This window comes from Serinus canaria, chromosome 25 (genome assembly GCF_022539315.1).
Source record: "Serinus canaria isolate serCan28SL12 chromosome 25, serCan2020, whole genome shotgun sequence".
Classification (NCBI taxonomy): domain Eukaryota; kingdom Metazoa; phylum Chordata; class Aves; order Passeriformes; family Fringillidae; genus Serinus; species Serinus canaria.
In genome coordinates this window covers 6006420-6034293 of record NC_066338.1, presented here as the reverse complement: position 1 = coordinate 6034293, position 27874 = coordinate 6006420, and the positions used below count along the sequence as shown (strand labels likewise).

General features: G+C 53.0%; 1 protein-coding gene and 2 pseudogenes across 1 annotated transcript in view; 1 reads left to right on the top strand and 2 right to left on the bottom strand.

Annotated features, from left to right (window-relative positions):
* Positions 1-27874, bottom strand: part of LOC115485198 (uncharacterized) — a 2106330-nt gene that overhangs the window by 434186 nt on the left and 1644270 nt on the right. The window contains 1 exon segment of the mRNA XM_050983901.1: positions 6315-6761. Within this exon segment, the coding sequence (XP_050839858.1) occupies positions 6315-6761 (447 nt within the window).
* LOC103825013 (zinc finger protein 208-like) overlaps positions 1-27874 on the top strand; it is a 742626-nt pseudogene that overhangs the window by 101548 nt on the left and 613204 nt on the right.
* The window catches only part of LOC115485058 (serine/threonine-protein kinase pim-1-like), a 213710-nt pseudogene that overhangs the window by 164234 nt on the left and 21602 nt on the right, over positions 1-27874 (bottom strand).

Here is a 27874-nt window from a genome sequence, read left to right as displayed (position 1 = left end):
CAGGGCTCTTCCTGGGATGGGCACTGGCATGTGGGGATGGGCAATGCCAAGGGCAGGACCATGGGGCGGCCCCTGCCAGGCTGCTGAGCAGGGACAAGGAGGCAATGAGGCCCCAGGGCTGCCAGGGTCACTTGTCCCCTCCTTGTGGCCTCAGGCCCAGGGCCAGCAGCCATGGCCAAAGTGCTGCCCAAGTTGGCTCTGTCAGGGCCTTGCAGCTGCTGCCCATCCCTGTGCCCTGTGCAGCCCAGGCTGTCCTACGGTGTCCCTGCCCTGGCCTCTGTCCCTGCAGGCTGTGCTCATCCCCCGGCTGCCCCACCTGGCTGGCCCCTTCCTTTGCTGACAGCTCTGCCTCCTGCCTGCCTCTGCCTGCCCACACAAAGCCTTGGGCTGCTCCAGGCTCCTTCTGGGGATGTGCTGCACCACAGCCCTGCCCTGCCAGGGAAATTCCTTTCTCCTCGTGTCCACTCTGGCCCTTCACAGCTGCTTTTGGGAATAGCAGACATTATTTCTTTCTCTGGCTGTTTTATACAATGAAGAAAAACTCCAGTCTCTCTGGAACCACCTTTCAATCCCTCCCAGGCTACTCCTGTTCTGTCCTCAGTCTCCACACTCCTGACCCCAGAGCCATCAGCCTCTCCCTGCTGGTTCTCTGATGAGGCCTCCAAATCCCATCTTGGGAGATTGGTGGTTTCCTTCCAGGATCTGTGAAAGTGGGAAAATAGTGGTCAAAGTTATTTCCTCCCAAATCTTGCAGTGAGAGAACAAGGGTCAATATCTTTAAACTGAATGGGGGTGGATTTACATTTGGTAGAAGGAGGAAATATTTTCCAAGTATGAGAGTGGCAAAAAACTGCAACTGTTTTTCCAGAAAAGTGGATTCCCCATCCCAGGAGTTGTCCAAGAACAGGAGCTTTGTGCAGCGTGACCCAGTGAAACCCTCTCATCCCCAAGAATGGAATTCCTGTAGTGTGGGTTCTCTGATGTGCTGGGTGCCCTCACAACACTTCTGGCCAGAATGTCTGCTGAGGGCAGCCAGGCTGCTGCAGGGGCAGTGACCTCACAGCCATCACCATGGCAGCCCTGGCCCTGGGCCTGGCTCTGCCCTTTCCTCTGCCCCTGCCTTGTCTCTGCTGGCATCAAGAGTTTTGTCATTAATATCTTGTCCCCAAGGTGCTGGGGCCAATGGCTTCCCAGTCAGGCTCCTGGAGCAGAAGTGGCTTTTCAGAGCCCAGCCAGAAATGAGCCCTGAGGCAGCAGCTCTGCAGTGGTGCCCACCAGGCCGGGGTGCCAAGGGAGGCTTCTGGCCATGCCCTGCCAGCAGCTGCTGCTGCCAAGGTGCCTTTGGTGCCTCAGGCTCTCCCTGGCACAGCTCCCAGCACGGCACTCTGCCCTTGTGCCCGAGGCCTTCCCTGGGCTGGGGCTGGCCTGGGGCTTTTCCTGCAGTGGGACCTGCCCTGCTCATGGCACGGGAAAGGCAGCTCCTGCTGGAGCAGGAGGCTCTGCCTGCAGTGGGCTCCAACAACTCCAGCAAGGCCCTCTTGACTTCAAAATTGCTTCCTAGAGCAGAATATTCTAATAATTGTTATAGCTCCTGTACTGTGGAGTAAATAACTCTGGTTAAGGTCTCTCTGTCTAATCACGAAGGAATTTTTGAAGTCCAGGGGCCCTGCAGGGGCTGTTGGGCGTCATTTCTGTACCTCAATACTCAGCGGGCGTTTCTCTTTTAAAGAAATAAAGCTTTTGCCTGAAGCTCCCACTGTGCCCATGAAAGGAACCCCTGTGAATGTCTGGGACATCCCGGCTCTTTGGCAGCCTGGGGACGCCTGGGATGTCACCGTGTAGCCCCCGTGAGTGCCTGTGACAGATCGGTGCCTTTGCAGCCCAAGGTCTGCTGGGATGTCACCATGGAGTGGCTGTGACTGCCTGTGACCACACGGCTCTTTACCATCCCCAAAAATCCCTGGGAGGTCTCAATGGAGCCCCTTACTCTGCCTGTGACATTCAAGCTCTTGAACAGCCTGGAGACTCTTGCAAAGTCCCCACAGAACTCCTCTGAGGGCCTGTGAGAAATCTGATCATCAGCAGGCAACCATCACCAGCCCCCTGTTGCATTGGTCAGTTTCCATGGCAGCCATCACCAGCCCCCTGTTGCTATGGTCAGTTTCCATGGCAACCATCACCAGCCCCCTGTTGCTTTGCTCTGTCCCTGGGAAGCTCCATGGAGACCCCATGCCAGGGGTGGTTGCCATGGACACCAGCTCAGGCCTGCAGCCAGAGCCCGTTGCCATGACAACCATTGGCACTCCCATCCCCAGCTCATGGGATCCCAGAACCACAGAATTGGCTGAGTTGGGAGGGACCCATCAGGATCCTCGAGTCCAATTGCTGGCCCTGCACAGGACACCCCCACAATGCCAGCCTGGGCCTGGCAGCGCTGTCCAAACGCTGCTGGAGCTCAGAGAGCCCTGGAGCTGGGACCCTTCCCTGGGGAGCCTGGGCAGGGCCCCAGCAGCCTCTGGGGAAAAACCTTTTCCTCACATCCAACCTAAGCCTGCCCCGACTCAGCTGCAGCCGTTCCCTCCAGTCCTGTCCCTGGACACCAGAGGGAAGAGGTTCCCACAGCCCCAGCCAGGGACCCGCTCCCAAGGCTGTTGCCATGGCCACCAGGGCTGGGACCAACTGGGATTCTTGGTTTCCATGGGCTGGTGTTAAGAATGGAGTTCCTCACTTTCCTGCTCCAGCTAAAACCACGATGCCCTCGCTGCCCTCCCACCTCCCATGGAAAGCACAAAAAGGCAAAGATCCCAGGCTGGGATATGAACAATTTATTGGCAACAGCAACAAGATGAAGAATAAACAAGAACAGAAACAATATTGATAACAGAAGGGATAAGAAAAATTATTTACAGGGAAAACTACAACATCAATGGCTGGCTCCTCCTGGCCATGTATTTCTTCCTGCCTGGAAAGGACACTCTTCTCCTCAGGGAGAGAGAGAGTGAGAGAGAGAGAGTGAGTCCCTTTCCTGCCCCTGGCAATGACCTGAGATGGGAGTGAATGTAATGTCACAGCCATGGCCAGACCCTCATGTGCTTCAATCCCACATTATGTCATGGGCAGGGGCAGGAAAAGGTACAGGTGTCTTCCCAGCATGGATCATGGGGAACATGGATCACCAGGGCTCTTCCTAATGTGGGTCCTCCCATGGCGGATGAAGCTGGAGCAGGGACAAGGAGGCAATGAGGCCCCAGGGCTGCCAGGGTCACTTGTCCCCTCCTTGTGGCCTCAGGCCCAGGGCCAGCAGCCATGGCCAAAGTGCTGCCCAAGTTGGCTCTTTCAGGGCCTTGCAGCTGCTGCCCATCCCTGTGCCCTGTGCAGCCCAGGCTGTCCCACGGTGTCCCTGCCCTGGCCTCTGTCCCTGCAGGCTGTGCTCATCCCCCGGCTGCCCCACCTGGCTGGCCCCTTCCTTTGCTGACAGCTCTGCCTCCTGCCTGCCTCTGCCTGCCCACACAAAGCCTTGGGCTGCTCCAGGCTCCTTCTGGGGACGTGCTGCACCACAGCCCTGCCCTGGCAGGGAAATTCCTTTCTCCTCGTGTCCACTCTGGCCCTTCACAGCTGCTTTTGGGAATAGCAGACATTATTTCTTTCTCTGGCTGTTTTATACAATGAAGAAAAACTCCAGTCTCTCTGGAACCACCTTTCAATCCCTCCCAGGCTACTCCTGTTCTGTCCTCAGTCTCCACACTCCTGACCCCAGAGCCATCAGCCTCTCCCTGCTGGTTCTCTGATGAGGCCTCCAAATCCCATCTTGGGAGATTGGTGGTTTCCTTCCAGGATCTGTGAAAGTGGGAAAATAGTGGTCAAAGTTATTTCCTCCCAAATCTTGCAGTGAGAGAACAAGGGTCAATATCTTTAAACTGAATGGGGGTGGATTTACATTTGGTAGAAGGAGGAAATATTTTCCAAGTATGAGAGTGGCAAAAAACTGCAACTGTTTTTCCAGAAAAGTGGATTCCCCATCCCAGGAGTTGTCCAAGAACAGGAGCTTTGTGCAGCGTGACCCAGTGAAACCCTCTCATCCCCAAGAATGGAATTCCTGTAGTGTGGGTTCTCTGATGTGCTGGGTGCCCTCACAACACTTCTGGCCAGAATGTCTGCTGAGGGCAGCCAGGCTGCTGCAGGGGCAGTGACCTCACAGCCATCACCATGGCAGCCCTGGCCCTGGGCCTGGCTCTGCCCTTTCCTCTGCCCCTGCCTTGTCTCTGCTGGCATCAAGAGTTTTGTCATTAATATCTTGTCCCCAAGGTGCTGGGGCCAATGGCTTCCCAGTCAGGCTCCTGGAGCAGAAGTGGCTTTTCAGAGCCCAGCCAGAAATGAGCCCTGAGGCAGCAGCTCTGCAGTGGTGCCCACCAGGCCGGGGTGCCAAGGGAGGCTTCTGGCCATGCCCTGCCAGCAGCTGCTGCTGCCAAGGTGCCTTTGGTGCCTCAGGCTCTCCCTGGCACAGCTCCCAGCACGGCACTCTGCCCTTGTGCCCGAGGCCTTCCCTGGGCTGGGGCTGGCCTGGGGCTTTTCCTGCAGTGGGACCTGCCCTGCTCATGGCACGGGAAAGGCAGCTCCTGCTGGAGCAGGAGGCTCTGCCTGCAGTGGGCTCCAACAACTCCAGCAAGGCCCTCTTGACTTCAAAATTGCTTCCTAGAGCAGAATATTGTAATAATTGTTATAGTTCCTGTACTGTGGAGTAAATAACTCTGGTTAAGGTCTCTCTGTCTAATCACGAAGGAATTTTTGAAGTCCAGGGGCCCTGCAGGGGCTGTTGGGCATCATTTCTGTACCTCAATACTCAGCGGGCGTTTCTCTTTTAAAGAAATAATGCTTTTGCCTGAAGCTCCCACTGTGCCCATGAAAAGAACCCCTGAGAATGTCTGGGACATCCCGGCTCTTTGGCAGCCTGGGGACTCCTGGGATGTCACCGTGGAGCCCCCGTGAGTGCCTGTGACAGATCGGTGCCTTTGCAGCCCAAGGTCCCCTGGGATGTCACCATGGAGTGGCTGTGACTGCCTGTGACCACACGGTTCTTTACCATCCCCGAAAATCCCTGGGAGGTCTCAATGGAGCCCCTGACTCTGCCTGTGACATTCAAGCTCTTGAACAGCCTGGAGACTCTTGCAAAGTCCCCATGGAACCCCTCTGAAGACCTGTGACAAATCTGATCATCAGCAGGCAACCATCACCAGCCCCCTGTTGCTATGGTCAGTTTCCATGGCAACCATCACCAGCCCCCTGTTCCTATGCTCAGTCCCTCGGCAGCTCCATGGAGACCCCATGCCAGGGGTGGTTGCCATGGACACCAGCTCAGGCCTGCAGCCAGAGCCCGTTGCCATGACAACCATTGGCACTCCCATCCCCAGCTCATGGGATCCCAGAACCACAGAATTGGCTGAGTTGGGAGGGACCCATCAGGATCCTCGAGTCCAACTGCTGGCCCTGCACAGGACACCCCAACAATGCCAGTCTGGGCCTGGCAGCGCTGTCCAAACGCTGCTGGAGCTCAGAGAGCCCTGGAGCTGGGACCCTTCCCTGGGGAGCCTGGGAAGGGCCCCAGCAGCCTCTGGGGAAAAACCTTTTTCGTGAGATCCAACCTAAGCCTGGCCAGACTCGGCTGCAGCCGTTCCCTCCAGTCCTGTCCCTGGGCACCAGAGGGAAGAGGTTCCCACAGCCCCAGCCAGGGACCCACTCCCAAGGCTGTTGCCATGGCCACCAGGGCTGGGACCAACTGGGATTCTTGGTTTCCATGGGCTGGTGTTAAGAATGGAGTTCCTCACTTTCCTGCTCTGGCTAAAACCACGATGCCCTCGCTGCCCTCCCGCCTCCCATGGAAAGCACAAAAGGCAAAGATCCCAGGCTGGGATATGAACAATTTATTGGCAACAGAAACAAGATGAAGAATAAACAAGAACAGAAACAATATTGATAACAGAAGGGATAAGAAAAATTATTTACAGGGAAAACTACAACATCAATGGCTGGCTCTTCCTGGCCATGTATTTCTTCCTGCCTGGAAAGGACACCCTTCTCCTCAGGGAGAGAGTGAGTCCCTTTCCTGCCCCTGGCAATGACCTGAGATGGGAGTGAATGTAATGTCACACCATGGCCAGACCCTCATGTGCTTCAATCCCACATTATGTCATGGGCAGGGGCAGGAAAAGGTACAGGTGTCTTCCCAGCATGGATCATGGGGAACATGGATCACCAGGGCTCTTCCTAATGTGGGTCCTCCCATGGCGGATGAAGCTGGAGCAGTGCATGAAGAGCACTGCAGTGGAGGCACTCACAGGGCTTCCATTATCGGTGCCTCCGTTGGTGTCTGGTCAAGGCAGAGCTCTGGGTGAAGCTCTTCCCACACTGGGAACACTCGTAGGGCCTCTCCCCAGTGTGGATGCGCCGGTGGGTGACGAGGGTGGAGTTTTGCTTGAAGTCCTTCCCACAGTCAGGGCAGCGGAAGGGCCTCTCATCCGTGTTGATCCGCTCATGCAAAAGGAGATTGGAGCTGGTGTGAAACCTCTTCTGACATGTGGGGCACTCGAAGGGCCTCTCCCCGGTGTGGATGCGTTGGTGGGTGAGGAGGTTGGATCTGCACCTGAAGCCCTTCCCACATTCCCCACACTCGTAGGCCCATTCCCCGGTGTGGATCATCTGGTGGCGGATCAGTTCGCTGCTCGTCCAGAAGCTCTTTCCACACTCCAAGCACTTGTAGGGCTTCTCTTCCACCAGGTTCTGCCGTAGGGATTTGTCCTCCCTGGTCTCCATGCTCAGCTCCTTCCCTGGGGGAGGAAGGACAAGGAGAGGATGGGATTTGTCTCTGTGCCAGAGTGAAGGGGAAGGAGATCCCCACAGTGCATCCCCAGCAGGACGGCATTGGGAGCGGAGCTGTCCTGCAGCCAGGGGCCATGCTGGGCTGGGAGATGGAGCAGGAGAGAGGGGGAAAGGGGCACTGACTTCCTCCTCACCTGCCTGGGTGTCCTAGGTCATCCTCATCTTCCTCGCAGCCACCTCCTCCATCAGGCGAAGGTTTGGGGATGGGAATTTCTGTTTTGGGAGGAAAACAAGGGATGAGTGTCACCAACATGATTTATGAAAAATCCTTTCCTTAGGATTTTTCCCTCCTGAGAAGCTGAGAGGCCTCAGCAGCAAACTGTAAACAATTCTTTTCTGCTGCTGTGGAATGCTACAGGTAGATCTGTGATTGGTCTCATCTGGTTGTTTCTAATTAATAGCCAATCACAGTCCAGACTGTCTCAGTCAGAGACAAACCTTTGTTATTCATTCTTTTTTTGTTCTTAGAAGCCTTCTGATGAAATCTTTTCTTCTATTCTTTTAGTATAGCTTTTAATATAATTTATATCATAAAATAATAAACCAAGCCTTCAGAACATGGAGTCAACTTTCTCATCTCTTCTCTAATCCTGAGACCCCTGTGAACATTGTCACAGATGAGCACTTGGAGTTTTGTACTGGTTTGAAGGCAAAGCTATGGAAGAGCCTAAGCCAGAATTACAATTTAATAAGAAAATTTAGATCAAACACTCACTTGAGCTGATAGAGCCAGGTGCTGGTCAGGGGGCTGGTAGCAGTCCAATTAAATGGTGGCTGCAGTGCTGTTGGAGTGATGAACATGATTCTGTCAAACCAGTGATCCTGTAGAAGGGTCTGGCCTTCCTCTGAAGGTCCAGGTGTGGTTATGGAGCTTTTGTCCTCTGGGAATGCAGTAAGCAAGGTGCTCCTGGTGTTGCAAGCCTCAGCTTATATCCAGTTAGGAATGCTTGGTTCCTCCCTGTGGGCGGAGCATCCCACAATGGGAGGATGTAATTTTATCAGTCCTGCAGGGACACTCAATGGCCCATTCACAGAAGATATCTCCCCTGGAGGGCGTTATCAGGGCTGAGTCATGGAAGAGATAAAGAACTCTGCCCCACCTGTTTTTAGCAGTTTATGGAGATGGTGACTGAAAACATGGTTTTGGTTACATCTTACATTGTAACCTGAAACAGTGGGGTAATCCCTGCTGGGGGGGTGAACACCACCCCCCTTACCCAGACTGGCTCAGGTGTAAAACCCCCACCCCGGGAAGGCCACACACACAGGGGACAATGTCACACTTGCCCTGCTCCAGGGGAGGTCTCTGTCCCTGACACTCCCTTGTTCTCCCACTTTTCTCTTTCTTTCCATCTCTCTCTACCTCACATTTACTGTTCAATAAAATCCATTTTGGATTTGGTCTCATTAACACCTTAATCAGAGCAGAGGCATCTCTCTAACAATTTTCTTAACCAGCTTGCAACATTATTTTGCCACAGTGAGTTTAGGCACTGTTCTCTGACCCCATGTGCCTTTGATAACAGCATGGTTCCCTCCTCTGAGGAGGTCGTGGCTCTACTGGAGGAGCTCTTGGAAACTTGGACACAGCTTCCTCAGAGTGACTAAAGGGAGAACTGGTGAGGAAAATGTCTGTTGTGGGTGGCCAGTGTAAAGAAAATATTTTGTTGTCCTTCTTTGAAAAGTTTGTTAAAATCACTGGAGGAAAGGGAGTAAATGATACCAGCAAGACTGACAAGGTTCATTCACCCCATGGTGAGGAACACAAGGCTGCTAAAAGTGCCATAAGAAGCCCAGCTCAAGTAGCTAAATTCCCAAATACCTCCAGAATTCACAGGCTCAGGGGCATTTCCAAATGTGAGAATCATTTTTCTCTTTCTCTGTCACCTTGATAACAGCTACATAGAGCTTCCCCTTCCTTCGAATAATCTGTATTGGGCGGAATTTCTGCTTTTCTTTTATCGGAACCTGCCAGCAGCTGAGCTGGAGCTGTGCAGGAACCAATGAAACTTGGAATTGCCATCATAATTGCTTCTGTTGTTGGCTTATTCATGTTTGGGATTTGTTTGCATTTTTATCACATGTGACTTGTCGGAAAATCAAATATTCATCAAAGTGATTCATGCAGAGTTAAGTTTGATTTCTGCTGAGTTTATTTTGTCCAGTGCCCAGGGGATGCTCAAGGGGTCACTGTGCCTCTCACTTGGGGGATACTTGGGAAGGGCTGGGGGGTGTTTTATCCCTGTCACCCCAGGCCATTCTCCAGGGGGTGTCCCTGTCCTTGTCACCCCAGGCCATTCCCCAGGGGGTGTCCCTGTCACCCCAGGCCATTCCCCAGGGGGTCTCTCCATCATTCTCACTCCAGGGAATTCCTGGGGGGGGTCTCCCTCCCCCTCACCCCTGTCTCAGGGGCAGTCTCTGTCCCTCTCAGCCCAGGGATGCTCGGGGGTCTCTTTCCCCTCGTCCTGGGGGATGCTCAGGGGGTCTCCATCCCTCTGGCCTCAGGGAGGAATGCCTGTGCAGGGCTGAGGACCAGAGGCTCTGTGTCCCTCTCACTGCTGAGGGTGCTCGGGGCTGGGGGGGCTCTCTGACCTTCTCACACCTGGGGAGGCCTGGGGGGTCTCTGTCCCTCTCAGCCCTGGTGTGACCCCACCCAAACATCATCAGAGTCAGAGGGACAGAGACACCCCCAAACCCCCAGAAGGGCTGAACCTGGGATTTGGTTTGGGGCTGAGGAATTAGGAAGGGGCTGAGATTGGGGCTGGGTTTGGATTTGGGGCTGAGATTTGGATTAGAGCTGGGATTGGGGTGAATGCTAGACATGGGATTGGCTTTAGGGCTGGGGTTGGGATTGGGTCTGGGGCTAGACGAGTCTGGCACTGGGATGGGATTAAATACAGAACTGTGGGGGTGTCTAAATGTGGAGTGGGATTGAGACCAGGATCAGGTCACCCAGAGCAGGACAGGGGGATGTCACTGCAGGATGTCCCTGGCATTGTCCTGCCCTCCTCAGGTACCTCCAAACACGGGGGGCAGCTGGGTGCTCCAAGATCCAGGTGCTCCCACGCTGCCCCTCAATACCAGGTGAGCATTCCCTGAGGGCAGCCCTGACTGTGACCCTTGGGGCTCTGGGATCAGCCCTCACATCCCTGTGGGAGCAGCTGCAGACAGGACAAGAGATTTCCCTCCTCCTCTCTCCTGTGGAAGGATGAAGCCCAGCTGCCCTTTTCTTCTGGTGCCTCCCCCTCTCCTCTGTTATGAGTAAAAAAAGAGTTACCTGTTTTTTTTAAGGAAAGGGTTGCAGAGTTTAAAGTTAAGCTGGGAACTGATTGCTGGCCAAGAGTTCGTTTGTTGGTTAAATGTTGTAATCACCTGTTGAGTATCGTCGTTAACCCTCTATTGTGGAGAATTCTTTTTTTCAGTACCACCCTTGCCTACTGCCAAGAGGATGACAACCCCCGCGATGGTGGGAAGTGAGGGGGAATCTCAGGAAACATGCAAATTTATTTCAAAACCAGACTGCAACGGCACGGGACCCTCACCAAATCCTGAAAAATACCCCAAAAGAGACGAGCCAAAGCAGAATTGAGAGGTCAGGGTGGTGTTTGGACAGCAGGGGTGAGGTCCGAGGCCGGCAGAGACCCTGAAAACCTCGGTCACTCTTTGCCCCAGTTAAAAAGAAGTCAGTCGGGTCCAGGGCTCTTCAACCGGCAAACCCAACCGAGCCCAGGGTATGCCCCGACTGCCCTTGAGAGGATGGGACTCCTGGCTCTGCCCCGAGGGGACAGAGCTGCACTTTCTTCCTCCTCCTCTGAGTCACTGCTGGGAGCGGCAGCAGGGAACCGCGGGCTTGTCAACCCCCCCATCCTGAGCTGATACTTTTTAATAAAAGCATTAAAAAGGAGAAACATTTCTTGCCCTGTTTATTTCATCCTCCACTAAGGATGTCAAACTCCCCAGGAGCAGGAAAATCCCCATTCCCTGTTTGCTTGTGGCTGCAGCCTGGAACATCAATTCAGAATGAAAAACTTTCTGATAGCCCTGCTGAATGGCACTGGGAGGGGGTTTTGAGAAAGGGTGGAAATTGTATTTTGATAGGAAATAAAGTTACAAAATTATTTATTTCTGTTCTATTCATTTTCAGTCAGTTCCAGTTTCTGTTTCAGAGTGCCACCTTCTCAGATGATCGTGTTTGTGACCTCCTTTCTCTTCTGCCTTTCTCTGCCTGCTCGGTTTCTCTCTCAGTGTCTCCCTTGACCCAGGGCAGCTCCCACCAAAGACCCTGCCCTGATTTAATTCCCAATCCACGAGCTACAACAGCCATGGGTGAAGTTATGAAGGCTGTGTTATGAAAAAAAAATGTTACCTTTTTTTTCAAGAGAAGGAGCAGCAGAGGAGTTTTTGAGTTGATCTGAGAGTTGACCATTGGCCAGGAGTTCTTTGTTAGTGAAATGTGATTGCCAGTTAAGTATCCTTAAGTATCGCCATTTGACTCTCTATTGTGGAGGATTCTTGTTTTTCAGCACCACCCTAGCCTGCTGCCAGGAGGATGACAACCCTCCCCCGGACGGTGGGGAGAGGGGGATATTTGCATCTCAGGAGATATGCAAATTTGCCTCCAAACCCAGACTACCTTGGGACAGGACCTTTACCAAATCCTGGAAAATACCCAAAAGAGGCGAGCCAAAGCAGAATAGAGAGGTCAGGGTTGTGTATGGACAGCAGGGTCGAGGTCCGAAGCCAGCAGAGACACTGAGACCCTCGGTCACTCCTCGCCCCAACTACAAACGATGCCAGTCAGACTCAGGACCCGCTGGACTGACAACCCAAACTGAAACCCTGGGTATACCCCACTGCCTTGCGAGGACAGGACTCCCGGCTCTGCCCCCTTGGGGACAGAGCTGCAAATCCTTCTCTTCTGAGTCACTGCTGGCAGCGGCGGCAGAACTCCGCGGATCTGCCAAAACCCCCATTTTTGAGCTGATCACTTTAATAAAGGCATTAAAAAGGAGGAAAATCTCCTGCCCTGTTTATTTCAGGCTGGCAGTGAAATGTCACTGTAGGATCTTGCTCCACTTAGCTTTTGGGTCCTTCTTAAGAGCTTTGCCAGCGAGGGTAGGAACATATTTTTTGGCTGGGAAGGAGAGAGGGAGAGAAAGAAATCGAAAGAAGTTTCAAAGAGAGAGAGAAATAGGAAAGAGGTTTTGGTGGGGGGAGGAGAAAGAAATAGGCAAGTGGTCTCAGAGGGACAGAAAGAAATAGGGAAGAGGTCTCAGAGGGAGAGAAAGAAAGAGGAAAAGGCTCCAGCCCGGACTCCACAGCTCCCAAGGACACCCGCAGGGCACAGCGCCTTTCACAATTCCAGCCAATCAGAGAACGCACTGAACAATTTCCAGCCAACCAGAGCTTTTCTCACTGATGACTCACCAGTTGTCAGGCAGACCCGCAGAGCCGAGCGGCACCCGGAGCGGAATTTGGGGCTCGGGCCGGGGGGACGGATCCGCACCGGGGGGGTCCCCGAGCCCCCTGCCCACCCCTGGGGCCGATCGGGGGCTCCCCCACCCAGCAGCCGGTGCTGCAGAGGGGTGGGAAAGGGGGGTCCGGGCTGGCAGTGGAGGAAATGCGGGGCCGGTGCTGAGCACAGGGCTGAGCACAAAGAGATGGTTTTGTTCTTGCTGAGCTCGCACTGAGCCAAGGCCTGTCCTGCCCCTCGTCCGGCCACGCTGCGGAGGGGCTGGGGCTGTGGGGGAGGTTGGGAGGGGACACAGCCAGGACAGGTGACCCCAACTGACCCTGGGGACACCCCAGACCATAGGACATCACGATCAGGGTATAATGTGGGGAGAACAAAGAGGAAGGGGGGACATTTGGAGCGAGGGTTTTTGTCTTCCCGGGTAACACTTAGGCAGGATGGGGCCCTGTGTCGCTGGTGGGCAGAGTCAGCATCAAAGACACAGACACCAACTTCACTTAAGGAACAGTGAATTTTAGATATTGAAAATTTGCAAAAAAATTACAAAAGTATTAGATAGGCAAAGCAAAAAATCATTATACAATAATCCCAAAAGAGAAGATTCTGAAATGATTATCACTCAACTCTCCATTTCTGGCTGCAGGCTCTGGAGATTCTATCTCTGCCTTCAGTCAGGATTACATTCCCTAAGAAGTCCTGGTACCAAATCCTGCTTTCCAAGGCTGGAACAGTGTCTCAGGTTTAGCTGGCTGTGTATACAATCTGTTAAAGGTGGGGCAGTTATCATCTGTGAATTGAGCAGTTTACTTTATCTCTTCCACAAGGAATCCTCCCTCTGGGGAGATATCTTCTGCTAATGGGCCATTGAGTGTCACTTCAGGACTGATAAATATTCCATCATCCCATTGTGAGGTGCTCCGCCCAGAGGGAGGAGCCAAGCATTCCTGCCTGGATATAAGCTGAGAATGTGAACAACAGAGTCAGCCTTCTTCCACAGGAGTCCCAGGAGAGCAGCTCTCAGCTCCACTGGACCTCCAGAGGAAAATTCCACCCTTCCACAGGATCCCAGCTCCAACAAATCAACATCTGTCACTGCGGGAGGACGGCAGCCACCATTTAACGGGAGTGCTACCAACACCCTGACCCACAGCGTGTCAGGTGGTATTCTGACTCTGTAAGTAGTTTTTTTGTACTATTGCATTTGTAATTTTAATGTTCCTACTAAAGAACTGTTATTCCTATTCCCATAGCTTTTGATTGACAGCCCCTTATTTTGAAAATTATAATTCCAAGGGAGGGGGTTAACATTTTCCATTTCAAGGGAGGCTCCTCCCGTCCTTAGCAGACACCTGTCTTTTCAAACTGACACAATGCCCCAGGACACCCAGGCAGGTGAGGAGGAAGTCAGTGCCCCTTTCCCCCTTGCTCCTGCTCCATCTCCCAGCCCAGCATGGCCCCTGGCTGCAGGACAACTCCGCTCCCAATGCTGTCCTGCTGGGGATGTACTGTGGGGATCTCCTTCCCCTTCACTCTGGCACAGAGACAAATCCCATCCTCTCCTTGTCCTTCCTCCCCCAGGGAAGGAGCTGTGGATGGAGACCAGGGAGGACAAATCCCCACAGCAGAACCTTGTGGAAGAGAAGCCCTACAAGTGCCTGGAGTGTGGGAAGAGCTTCAGGCAGAGCAGCGACCTGATCTGCCACCAGATGATCCACACTGGGGAATGGCCCTACGAGTGTGGGGAATGTGGGAAGGGCTTCAGCTACAGATCCAGGCTTGTGACCCACCAACGCATCCACACCGGGGAGAAGCCCTACGAGTGTCCCGAGTGTCAGAAGAGGTTTAACCTCAGGTCCCTACTCCTCCAGCACCAGCAGATTCACACAGATGAGAGGCCCTTCCACTGCCCTGACTGTGGGAAGGGCTTCAAGCAAAACTCCAACCTCGTCAGGCACCGGCGCATCCACACCGGGGAGAGGCCCTACGAGTGCCCCACATGTGGGAAGAGGTTTCACACCAGCTCCAATCTCTGCCAGCATGAGCGGATCCACACGGATGAGAGGCCCTTCCGCTGCCCCGACTGCGTGAAGGGCTTCAATCAAAACTCGATCCTCATCACCCACCGGCGCATCCACACTGGGGAGAGGCCCTACGAGTGTCCCCAGTGTGGGAAGAGCTTCACCCAGAGCTCTGCCTTGACCAAACACCAACAGAGGCACCGGTAAGGGAAGCCCTGAGAGTGCCCCCACTGCAGTGCTCTTCATGCACTGCTGCAGCTTCATCCCCCATGGGAGGTCCCACGTTGGGAAGAGCCCTGGTGATCCATGTTCCCCATGATTCATGCTGGGAAGACACCTGTTCGTTTTCCTGCCCCTGCCAGTGACATGATGTGGGATTGAAGAACATGAGGGTCTGGCCATGGTGTGACATGACATTCACTCCCACCTCAGGTCATTGCAGGGGTTGGAAAGGGACTCTCTCTCTCTCTCTCTCCCTGAGGAGAGGTGTCCTTTCCAGGCAGGAGGAAATCCATGGCCAGGAAGAGCCAGCCGTTGATGTTGTAGTTTTCCCGGTAAATAGTTTTTCTTATCCCGTCTGTTATCAATATTGTTTATCAATATTGTTTCTGTTCTTGTTTATTCTTCATCTTGTTTCTGTTGCCAATAAATCGTTCTTATCCCAGCCTGGGGTCTTTGCCTTTTGTGCTTTCCATGGGAGGCTGGATTGCAGCAAGTGGCAGCGCAGTTTTAGCGGGAGCAGAAAATTGGGGAATCCCATTCCTGAACCCCAGCCCATGGAAGCCGAGCATCCCAGCTGTTCCCAGCCCTGGTGGCCATGGCAACAGCCTTGGGAGCGGGTCCCTGGCTGGGGCTGTGGGAACCTCTTCCCTCTGGTGCCCAGAGACAGGACTGGAGGGAACGGCTGCAGCTGAGTCTGGCCAGGCTTAGGTTGGATCTCACGAAAAAGGTTTTTCCCCAGAGGCTGCTGGGGCCCTGCCCAGCTCCAGGGCTCTCTGAGCTCCAGCAGCGTTTGGACAGCGCTGCCAGGCCCAGGCTGGCATTGTTGGGGTGTCCTGTGCAGGGCCAGCAGTTGGACTCGAGGATCCTGATGGGTCCCTCCCAACTCAGCCAATTCTGTGGTTCTGGGATCCCATGAGCTGGGGATGGGACTGCCAATGGTTGCCATGGCAACAGGCTCTGGCTGCAGGCCTGAGCTGGTGTCCATGGCAACCACCCCTGGCATGGGGTTTCCATGGAGCTTCCCAGGGACAGAGCAAAGCAACAGGGTGCTGGTGATGGTTGCCATGGAAACTGACCATAGCAACAGGGGCTGGTGATGGATGTCATGGAAACTGACCATAGCAACAGGAGGCTGGTGATGGCTGCCTGCTGAGGAGCAGATTTGCCACAGGCTCTCAGAGGGGGTCCATGGGGACTTTCCAAGAGTCTCCAGGATATTCAAGAGCTGGAATGTCACAGGCAGAGTCAGGGGCTCCATGGACACCTTCCAGGGCTTTCTGAGGATGGTAAAGAGCCATGTGGTCACAGGCAGTCACAGCCATTCCATGGTGACATCCAAGGGCACCTTGGGCTGCAAAGGCACTGATCTGTCACAGGAAGTCACGAGGACTGGATGGTGACATCCCAGGAGTCCCCAGGCTGCCAAAGAACCAGGATGTCCCAGACACTCACAGTGGTTCCTGTCATGGGCAGAATGGGAGCTTCAGGCAAAGTTTATTAGGGAAGGTCCTGTTGGGTCACGAGGAGCAGAAAGGAACCCCAACAGCCCCCACAGATCCCCAAATATCACTTTTCAATCAGAGGTGACACAGACTCAGATCAGAAGGCTAAGGGCTAAAAGCCACCCATTTTTTCAATCCTCTTCTTTTATATCTTGGTTTGCTGCAGGTGAACCTCACTGGTCATTTAATCAACACATTTCACATGATTGGCCAATTAAGACAACATCCTTCAGTAAACAACTTTATGGTAAAAAGCCAACTTATTACAAGCATTGTCAGGGCACCAGGTATTGATATTTGTTTTACTTTGTGCCCTTCTGGGGGCTCTCTGGATGGGAGAAAGCCTCCTGTAGCCGTTCTGTCCCAGGTAAAAGGAGATGCACGGGACTTTTTTGGTCTTCGGCTTCTCATTTTCTGTTATCTAAAGTTTTGCATGCTGTGCACACCAGGCTCAGTACACTGGAAAAGCACCACAAAATGGCTCTAAAATGTACAGTTTCAAGGTCTTTTAAAGTTATCTCATCCAATTAACTCCTAAAATGTACATTATTTCTACTTATGGACCAATAACTCATTCTTAAACTGTCCACATCACCTCTGCACCATGCTTTCCTTGACCAATTCCTCTGTGCCACCAGCACTGCAGAAAATGGAGTAGATGAAGAAGAAGACAGGGACTACACCCAAATTCCTCCATCTTGCTTCCTATCTACACCATACTAATAATCCCAAAACCTCAATTTCTCACCCAAGTGACATGCTATACTACTCTCTATTATCTATTTCACACTTTGGTAAATTCTAGTCTATCTCAAAGTCTTGGAACTCTTCTCCATGGGCAAAGCTGAAAGGCAGTGTTTCTCTGGGGGTCAGGATGCCTCAGAGCTGTCACAGAAATATTCCCTGTGCCCTGGATTCCCACATGTTTAACCTAAAATCCTTTAACCCTCAAGATGTGAAGTTACCCAAAAATGTTCCAGGTGAGTAGGATTAAAAGGAGAAAAAATAGAGAACAACACAAAGACAGAAGATCTATAGAAAGACACTCACTTAGGTCTCGAGGATCCTGATGGGTCCCTCCCAACTCAGCCAATTCTGTGGTTCTGGGATCCCATGAGCTGGGGATGGGACTGCCAATGGTTGCCATGGCAACAGGCTCTGGCTGCAGGCCTGAGCTGGTGTCCATGGCAACCACCCCTGGCATGGGGTTTCCATGGAGCTTCCCAGGGACAGAGCAAAGCAACAGGGGGCTGGTGATGGTTGCCATGGAAACTGACCATAGCAACAGGAGGCTGGTGATGGCTGCCTGCTGAGGAGCAGATTTGTCACAGGCTCTCAGAGGGGGTCCATGGGGACTTTCCAAGAGTCTCCAGGATATTCAAGAGCTGGAATGTCACAGGCAGAGTCAGGGGCTCCATGGACACCTTCCAGGGCTTTCTGAGGATGGTAAAGAGCCATGTGGTCACAGGCAGTCACAGCCATTCCATGGTGACATCCAAGGGCACCTTGGGCTGCAAAGGCACCGATCTGTCACAGGAAGTCACGAGGACTGGATGGTGACATCCCAGGAGTCCCCAGGCTGCCAAAGAACCAGGATGTCCCAGACACTCACAGTGGTTCCTGTCATGGGCAGAATGGGAGCTTCAGGCAAAGTTTATTAGGGAAGGTCCTGTTGGGTCACGAGGAGCAGAAAGGAACCCCAACAGCCCCCACAGATCCCCAAATATCACTTTTCAATCAGAGGTGACACAGACTCAGATCAGAAGGCTAAGGGCTAAAAGCCACCCATTTTTTCAATCCTCTTCTTTTATATCTTGGTTTGCTGCAGGTGAACCTCACTGGTCATTTAATCAACACATTTCACATGATTGGCCAATTAAGACAACATCCTTCAGTAAACAACTTTATGGTAAAAAGCCAACTTATTACAAGCATTGTCAGGGCACCAGGTATTGATATTTGTTTTACTTTGTGCCCTTCTGGGGGCTCTCTGGATGGGAGAAAGCCTCCTGTAGCCGTTCTGTCCCAGGTAAAAGGAGATGCACGGGACTTTTTTGGTCTTCGGCTTCTCATTTTCTGTTATCTAAAGTTTTGCATGCTGTGCACACCAGGCTCAGTACACTGGAAAAGCACCACAAAATGGCTCTAAAATGTACAGTTTCAAGGTCTTTTAAAGTTATCTCATCCAATTAACTCCTAAAATGTACATTATTTCTACTTATGGACCAATAACTCATTCTTAAACTGTCCACATCACCTCTGCACCATGCTTTCCTTGACCAATTCCTCTGTGCCACCAGCACTGCAGAAAATGGAGTAGATGAAGAAGAAGACAGGGACTACACCCAAATTCCTCCATCTTGCTTCCTATCTACACCATACTAATAATCCCAAAACCTCAATTTCTCACCCAAGTGACATGCTATACTACTCTCTATTATCTATTTCACACTTTGGTAAATTCTAGTCTATCTCAAAGTCTTGGAACTCCTCTCCATGGGCAAAGCTGAAAAGCAGTGTTTCTCTGGGGGTCAGGACGCCTCAGAGCTGTCACAGAAATATTCCCTGTGCCCTGGATTCCCACATGTTTAACCTAAAATCCTTTAACCCTCAAGATGTGAAGTTACCCAAAAATGTTCCAGGTGAGTAGGATTAAAAGGAGAAAAAATAGAGAACAACACAAAGACAGAAGATCTATAGAAAGACACTCACTTAGGTACCAACCGCTCTGGTTCCAGCATCACCAACAGACAACCTCCACAAGAAGGCAGGATGCAGACCCTGGGCTGGCCTGGTGCTCTGGCTTTAAACCTCCTGGGCCTACATGGTCCCGCCCCTGGGGTGGGGCTGCCACTTGCTTGTCCAATCAGAGTCAGGGTAGCACCAGCTGCCTCTGTTGTGTGATTGATTGACAGCTGAGCCAATCCAAGATGGGTTAGCATGGCCCTGCCCCCACCCCCCCGCCCTTCTTTGTGATTGACAGCTCTGCCAGGCCGAGGTTTGGTGTGGGGCTCTGTCCACCACAGACCAAGGCCTGACCCGGCCCTGGCCCCACATGGGCATTCTGAGCATGCCAACGGGTCTTGGGACATCGATCTCATCCAGCCTCTGACAGCGACCATGGTGACACTACAGAACCTCATGGAACCATGGGTCAGTTGTGACAATGCTGGTCCAAGAACACCATGGTGACACTGCAGAACCTCGTGGACCCAAGGGGCCATTGTGACACTGTGGTGCCTCATGGAATCAAGGAGACCAATGCGAAACTCGAGGGCCCGAAGAAACCAAGGGTCCATGGTGACCTTGTGCAGCCCAGAGTGTCACAGAGGAGCCATTGTGACACAGTGAGGGCACATGGAGTCGAGGGGCCATGGTGACACATCAGGGCTTTGTGGAACCATGAAGCCATTATGACATTGCATGGCCTCGTGGAAGCACGGGGCCATTGTGACACTGCAGAAGCAAGGGGAACTTTGTGACACTCCAGGGCCTCATGGAACCAAGGAGACCATTGTGACACTGTGGGGTCCACAAAACCAAGGGAACATGGAACAGGTCTGGCTGGCTGGACCTCCTGGGGACCTCTTGACAGGTCCGGCTGACCTTGGCATGTTGAGGGCTGCTTCTCATCTGCCCCTGAAGCACTGGGGCTCTGGGCTTTCCTTCCTGTGGGAGAGAACTGTCCTTCTCCTCCAGGGGCCCATGGTGAAAACTGGGATTCCACCTCAAAAACTCCATACATCTAAGGATTGCTCCCAAGTGGAAGCTGCCAGGACTGACAGGTCTGGCTGCCTTTGGCCTCTTTGGAGCTGCCTCTCACCGTCTTTCAAAAACTGGGGCTCTGGGCTTTCCTTCCAATGGAAAAGAAGCATCCTTCTACTCAAGGTGTCCGTGGTCAAAGTGGTCATTCCTCCTCCCGAATTCCCCATATCCAAGGATGCCTCCATGACAAAAGCTGCCAGGAAAAGTAAGTCTGGCTGGCTTGGCCTCCCAGTAGCCTTTGCTCTTGTCTTCTGCCTTTGAAACCCTTGGTCTCTGTGCTTTCCTTCCTATCAAAAGGAACAATATCTACACAGAAATGGTAGAAACTGAGGTTCTACCTCCAAAATTCCCTACATCCAAGAACAGCCCCTAGACAAAAGCTACCAGGACAGAGAGGTCTGGCTGGCCTAGCCCTCTGATGGCCACCATTCATCTGCCCCTCAAACACCGGTGTTCCATCCTTTCCTTCCTATAGAAAAGAACCGTCCTTTTCCTCTGGGTGTCTATGTCTGAAATTGGGATTCCACCTCTAAAATTCTGTAGATCCAAGGGTTGCTTCCAGGAAAAATCTGCAAGTACTGTCAAAACTGGCTGACCTTGGACTCAGTGGCTGCCCCTGCAACACTGGGGCTGGGTTCTTTCCTTCCCATGGAGATCACAGGGACACTGTGGGGACCTCATGAAACCAAGGGGATCATTGTGGCACCACTGGAGCCCATGGAACCAAGGGGCCATAGTGACACAGCAGGGCTCCATGGAACCCAGAGACCATTATGGCTCTGTGGGGCCTGATGGGACCATGGAGAGCATGACAGCCCTTCAGGACCTTGTGTCACCAAGGGAGCATTATGACACCTCAGGGCCTCATAGGAGCAGGGGACCATTGGGACACTGTGGGGGCCTATGGAAGTGAGGGGACATGGAAAAGGTCTGGCTGGCTTGGCCTGCTAGGGGCCACCATGTAGGTCTGGCTTATCTTGGAATGTCAAGGGCTGCCTTTCATCATCTCCTGGAGCACTGTCGCTCTGGGCTTTTCTTACGTTGGAAAAGAACCGTCCAACTTTTCAGATTGCCATTGCCAGAGTTGGTACTGTTCCTTAAAAGTTTCCTATATGCAAGAGTATGCCTCAGAACAAAACCTGCTAACTCTGGCTGGTCTTGGCCTCTGGTGGTCACCTCTCATCTGCCCCTGAAACACTGGGGCTCTGTTCCTGCATTTCTACGGAAAAGAAGTGACCTTCTTGCCAAGGGACCATGACGAAAATTATCATTTGGCCTCCCAAATTCCATATATCCAAAGGTTGGTCCAAAACAAAATTAGACAAGACAGTGGGTCAGGCTGGCCCTGTCCTCTGGTGATTTTCTTAGACTCTGAGCTGAATGCTTTCATTTTAAAACACCTTGGGGAGGGCCCAGAGATCTCCCAAGCTGGGGTTTTGAGATGTCAAGCACATGACCACTCCATATGGACAAAGGAGCTCTGTGCTCTGTGCCGCTGTGGTGGTTTTGCATCACAGAAGTGATGTCCTAAGAGAAGCTGCTAGCAGATTTCCTCCAATGAAAAAAAACCAATCAGTAATTGGCTTTGAGAATTGACAGTCTGTTAAACCACTAAGGAAACTGTACATGGCTCTGTGAAGACACATTTTAAAGACGAAGAAGCCTGAGAGGGTCTCTTTCCCTTCTGGCTGGCACAGAGGTACCAAGGCTGACCCAGCCCCCATCTCAGCGAGGGCAGCCCAGGCGGCTCCTGCCGTGGGGCCGGGCCCCTTCCCAGGGACCCCGCCAGGCCCCATCGGCTGCAGGGCAGGGCAGGGGAGGCCGCGGGGCCGAGGCCGGGCCGGGCCATGGCTGCAGTTCCAACACCTGGGCACTGCTGAGCCCTGCCCCGCCGCCAGCCCGGGCCGAGCCAGGATCCGCCGGGCCCCAGGAGCAGCCCCGGGCCGGGCCGGCTCGGCCAAGGTTCTGCCACCGCTGGGGTTCACCCACAACCCCCGGGCAGGGGGAGGAGAAGCCATCGGCCCCGGCCGTGCTGCTGCTGTGTTCTGGCCTGGCTGCTGAGATCCTGGCCCTGCCCCAGCGCGGCCCATCCTGACACAGCCCCAGCACAGCCGCTGCAGAAACCTCCATGGTAAAACAGCTCCGGCCCAAGGACCGAGCCCGGCCGGGGTCACGGAACCATCTGCAGGCCCCAGGTGAGATATGAACTCTGTCAGTGCTTCCATCCTCCCTCGAGTGAGAGAAAAGGACAAAGTGCAGGGATATAGCCGGGCAACGCGAACACACCGAGGTCAGTGAAGAGGAAGTTGAGTCCCAGATGGGAGGGATGAGGAGATGCCTTGATCTTGGGGCTGAAATCCTCTTGTAAAGTTATGGAGAAGGATGTAATTTGATACATCAGACTGTCTTTTTCCCTATAAAGCATTGAAAAGTATGGGGAGATGGCTTGTTCAGCAAAGGCCTCCATGCTAATGGAAGCAAATATTGAAGTAGCTGTGATCCAATGACAAGTTGGAACTGAGAAAGAGAGAAGAGTGATGAGACCCTGCGCCCTCAGGGAGAGAAGAAGATCTCTGCTCTCAGAGATGAAGATGATTTCAGAAAACGATGAAGAGAATATTTGCTCTAAAACCAGTTCATATTGAAACTAATACCCCCTAAGCTGACATGGCCCAAAAACACAGCTATGGGAAAAGCTGTGAAAAAATGGGAGGGACTTGACATTTGCACATTTTCCAGGTGGCTGCTATTTGTGGGAATTGAGAACCATGGGAGAACTGTTTTCCATTGGAGAAGTCCCCATAGCATAAAAGAGAGATTTCTATCCCTAAGTTAACTGAAGAGAGACTATTCTAGAGGTGGCAAAATGATTGAAAATTTTAGATTTGGTCCCTTTACATTGTCAGTAAGAAAGAAAAGGCTGTAGGGAGAGGAGAAGTGTTCTGAAATTTGTTCTGATTCTCATTACTCTTTCTTTTATTTAATATAACTTTTCTTTATACCCTTCTAAAGTTTTAAGCCTACATTGCCTTTCTCCTAAACCTATCTTACAGCAGGAAATGACTAAGTGTATTCCAGTGAGTGCACTGGTAATTAGCCAACACTGAACCCACCACACTAATTGATGCATTCTCCACGAAATCTCAAAGTGGCGAACCAAAACCACTACAGAAAACTTCGTGATGAACTGCATGAGAGCAGAGGGAAATCAAGGCAGAGCCATGGCTTGTCAGGACTTGCTTGATCCTAATGAGCCCTGTGGTGCATTTGGAGCTGAGCCCTGGAACCTCAGGGCCTGAGAGGAGATTGCACAAACCTTTCCAGGAGTCAAAGTCAGAAAAAAAACCCAAAGTGTCTCAAAGCATGAATGGGTAACATTGAGGTCCATCCCCAACACAGGCTCCTCATGGACTCCTTGGAGGAGAGAATTGAGGCCAGGGTAGCCAAAAACCTCTTAGAGGCTCCATGCGGAAAGGAAAATCCAAAGTACCTTAAAAAGTCTTGAGTATCTCAAAGTATTAATGAGCCCCACTGAGTGTCAGTACAAAGCTCTCCAGGGACTCATTAAAGCAGATAATTGGGGCCATGATTGCACAAACCACTAACAGAGTCTGTATCCAAAGGGAAACACCAAGTACCTTAAAATAACTGAAGTACCTTGAAGCATTAATGAGCCCCACTGAGTGTTGTTACTGACAAAGCCTCTCCAGGGACTAATTACAGCAGATAATTGGAGGCCATGATTGCACAAACCTCTCAGAGACTCCAAGGCAAAAGCCAAACCCAAAGTCCTTTGAAAAACCTGCAGTCCTGGGAGCATTCAGGAGCCCCCAGGGCCATTGCTGAGCAAGGCTCCCCAGGGACTCCTTCCAGCAGATCCTTGAGGCCACTGGGATGTGGGCTAGGGGGGGATGCTGAGGGCAGGACAAGGGGCTGACAGTGCCCAGCCTGGCTGGGGCTGTGCCAGGAGGCCCCAGTGCCTCAGGACAAGGTGTCTCCTCCCAGCCCTTGGTGGCACAGACCCTGCTGTGGCCCAGGGCACCAAGACTTGGCTTCTCTTTGTCCCCACCTGTCATCACTGCCTCCAGTTCTCTGCTCTGCCTGGGGCCTGGGGACACTTTCTCAGTGGTGTCCCTCAGTGGGACCCATTAAAAGTGAAAGAAACTTTGGAGTTGGATTCTGACTTGGAGTTCTGGAGAGGTTTCTTCAGCTCCCTCTCAGGGACTGATGTTCAGGGCCTGAGCACAAAGCCCCAGAGGCTCATTAAAGTCCTTGTGCTGTGTCTGTGCTGCTGAGCTGGGCTGGGCTCCTGGCACAGAGGCAGCTCCTGGTAACCAAGAAGAGCTTCAAAAGCACATTTCTCTTGATGAGCAGCTCTTCTGCCAGCCCAGCAGGGCTGGGGCACTGCCTGCAGCCACCCCGGGCACAGCACAGAGGCACAGAGAGCTTCAATCAGTCAGGGCTGGGAAGGTGCTGAGAAGTGCCTGGGGCACAATCACTGCCAGCCCTTGGCACAGGAACCTCTGGCTGCAGGACAATGCAGCTGCAGCTCCTGGAGCCATCTCCTAAAGCTGGAACATCCCAATGCCTGCAGACTCTGTGAGTACATTCTCTGATTGTCTCTTGTGCAGAGCAGCCAGGGGTGCCCAGGGCTGTCCTGCAGAGCAGGGTCCTGCAGCCCAGGGCGCTGTGCTGGGGCAGGGACTCTGCTGCCTGCCAGGGACAGCTCTCAGCCAGCCCTGGCAGCTGCTCCCAGCACTGGGGGACAAGATCTGGGTGGGAGGAGACAGCTGGTAAGGCTTGGAAGTGTTCTCCTTGTGTGGGGAGGATGCTGCATTGTTCAGGACTGCTCCCAGCATGGCATTTAACTGCAGAACATTTCCAAGTAGATTATACAGGGAGCACAGCAAGGCAGGGGCTGCATAAAAGGGAAAATCCTGCTTTTTTATCTACTGCTCTGGGTTGCCTGGATGGGAAATTGCACATAGATATTCATCTCTCAGTTCAGGCTGAGAAAAATAAAAAATATTTCTCAGATCTGAATAAACCAGGCAGTGACAGAAATCAGCACAGGGCCCTTAGAGGCAGCATCAGTGTCGCTTTTCCAGCCTCCTCAGGGTTGCTCTGATGTTGCCATCAGAGCCTGCAGAGCCAGAGCTGCCCCTGGGCAGTGCCAGAGCTGGGAGGGGTCTGCAGGGCAGAGCTGAGCCCCCAGGGCTGGGCTGGGCTCTGGCAGCACTGGCAGGGCCCAGCCCTGGGCACAGGGAAGCAGCTGCTGGCAGGGACAGCTCCAGGCAGCAGAGCCCTGGGCAGGCAGTGGGGGGAAAGTGCCCCCAGGCTGTGCTGGGATATTTAAAGTCCTCTCCAAACCCAACTATTCCATGATTACTTTTTTACAGATCCCCATGCCAAGACAGCACAAATGTCCAACAGCAGCTCCATCAGCCACTTCCTCCTGCTGGCATTGGCAGACACGCGGCAGCTGCAGCTCCTGCACTTCTGCCTCTTGCTGGCCATCTCCCTGGCTGCCCTCCTGGGCAACGGCCTCATCATCAGCGCCGTAGCCTGCGGCCACCACCTGCACACGCCCATGTTCTTCTTCCTGCTCAACCTGGCCCTCACTGACCTGGGCTCCATCTGCACCACTGTCCCCAAAGCCATGCACAATTCCCTCTGGGACACCAGGACCATCTCCTACACAGGATGTGCTGCTCAGGTCTTTTTTTTCTTTCTTCATTGCAGCAGAGTTTTCCCTCCTGACCGTCATGTGCTACGACCGCTACGTGTCCATCTGCAAACCCCTGCACCACGGGACCCTCCTGGGCAGCAGAGCTTGTGCCCACATGGCAGCAGCTGCCTGGGCCAGTGCCTTTCTCAATGCTCTGCTGCAAACAGCCAATACATTTTCCCTGCCCCTGTGCCATGGCAATGCCCTGGGCCAGTTCTACTGTGAAATCCCACAGATCCTCAAACTGTCCTGCTCCAAATCCTACATGAGGGAATTTGGGCTCATTGCTGTTAGTGCCTCTTTATCGTTTGGCTGTTTTGTGTTCATAGTTTTCTCCTATGTGCAGATCTTCAGGGCTGTGCTGAGGATCCCCTCGGAGCAGGGACGGCACAAAGCCGCTTCCACCTGCCTCCCTCACCTGGCTGTGGTTTCCCTGTTCATCACCACTGGAACATTTGCCTACCTGAAGCCCCCCTCCATCTCCTACCCATCCTTGGATCTGGCCCTGTCAGTTCTGTACTCAGTGGTGCCTCCAGCCCTGAACCCCCTCATCTACAGTCTGAGGAACCAGGAGCTCAAGGCTGCAGTGAGAAGACTGATGACTGGATGGTTTCAGAAAAATTAAACTGCTGGCCAATTTCTTCCAATCTCATGTAATAAAAGTTATTATTGATACTTCTTGCTTTGGTTGTGGGGTGTTTTCTTTTGTTTTACTTTTTTCATATTGTCCACTAAGTAAATTAATTCCTGGTGCCATTTCGCATTTTGTTTCTCTCCACCTTCCTTGTGGCCCCAGACTGTGTCTATAAGGGGGTGTGCTCTTGGTGGCTTTAAGGCAACGAAAGGATTTCCCAGAAAAGTTTTCTGCAGAGATGCCCTTTTGTTGCCTTCTCTGGAGCTGCAGCAGCAATGTCTGTGTGCAGAGCTGGGGGCAGATCAGTGCTGGCACAGCAGCTGTCCCCATCAGCAGCAGCACTTGGTGTTGCCAGTGCCCCACTGCCCTGGTGACCCTGGTGTTTCTGTAGGGTCTCAGTGCTCTCAGGGCTGGGCACAGCCTTGAGTGTGGCAGTGCCAGGGCTGCAGCAGGGACAGGCCATGGGCACTGCTGGGGCAGTGCTGACACCTCAGGCCAGGCCCTGGGGGCTCCAGGAAGGGCTAGGGGACCCCAGGGAAACCACTCAGCTTTGTCCTGGCCTCTGTAGTCAGCCAGAAAGTTTGTTCCCATCAGCTGGGAGTTTCCTGTCCCACTGCAGACGCTGTTGCTCAGAGCCAGGGCTGCCTGGAGCCACCCCCAAACTGCCCTGAGCATTTCCTTGGCTTCACCTTTGATTTCTTTACACTTCCTGCTACAAATTTCCTATTATTAACCACTCCTGTTCCCTCCCCTGCAAACTGCCCATCCCTGTTTGCCCTTTCCTCTCTGGCCCCACTCCCCATTGCAGTTCCTGCCTTGGCACCATGGGAACGTCCCTTGGGCAGCAGGATCATCCCACAAGTGCTGCAGGAATTGTCTGCAGGCTCCTGCAGTGCCTCCTGCTGCTCCCTTGCCAGAGGCACCCCAGGCCAGGGGGGCACATCTGGGCTGCTGTGTCTGGCTCTGGGGCTCCCTGCTCTGGGCAATGAGGAGGAGCTGCAGAGGCTCTGCAGGACTGACAGGATGGGCTTTGGGGCTGGCAGGAGAAGCTGAGGGACCTGGGCTGCTGCAGCTTCTGAAGAGGAGGCCCAGGGCTCATCCTGCAACTGCTCCAAGGGTGGTTTCAGAGAATCCCAGAATCAGCAAGGTTGGAAAAGACCTCAGAGATCATCAAGTCCAACTTGTGCCCTGTGACCACCTTGTCTCCCCTGAGCCTCCTCTTCTCCAGGATAAACAACCCCAGCTCCCTCAGCTGCTCTGAACAGGACTTGTGCCCCCGACCCCTTACCAGCCTTGTTGCCCTTCTCTGGACACGCTCCAGCCCCTCCATGTCCTTCTTAAATTGGGGGGCCCAGAACTGGACACAGCACTCGAGGTGCTGCCCAACCAGTGCTGAGCACGGGGGAAGAATCACTGCCCTGCTCCTGCTGGCCACGCCATTCCTGATCCCAGCAAGTGCCAGGGGTTGGATGAGGGAAATGGTGGGGAGGGGGTAGGGACAGAGTATGATTGATGGTCAGCCATGAGGGTCTTGATTTTCATATCTCTTAAGACTGCATTAGAAGGTTCTGGCGGTCAATATCAACTGGACATTGCTGATATCAATCTACAAAGGGAAAAAAACAAGGACAAAACAGTTCTATATTCAATGTTTTCAAT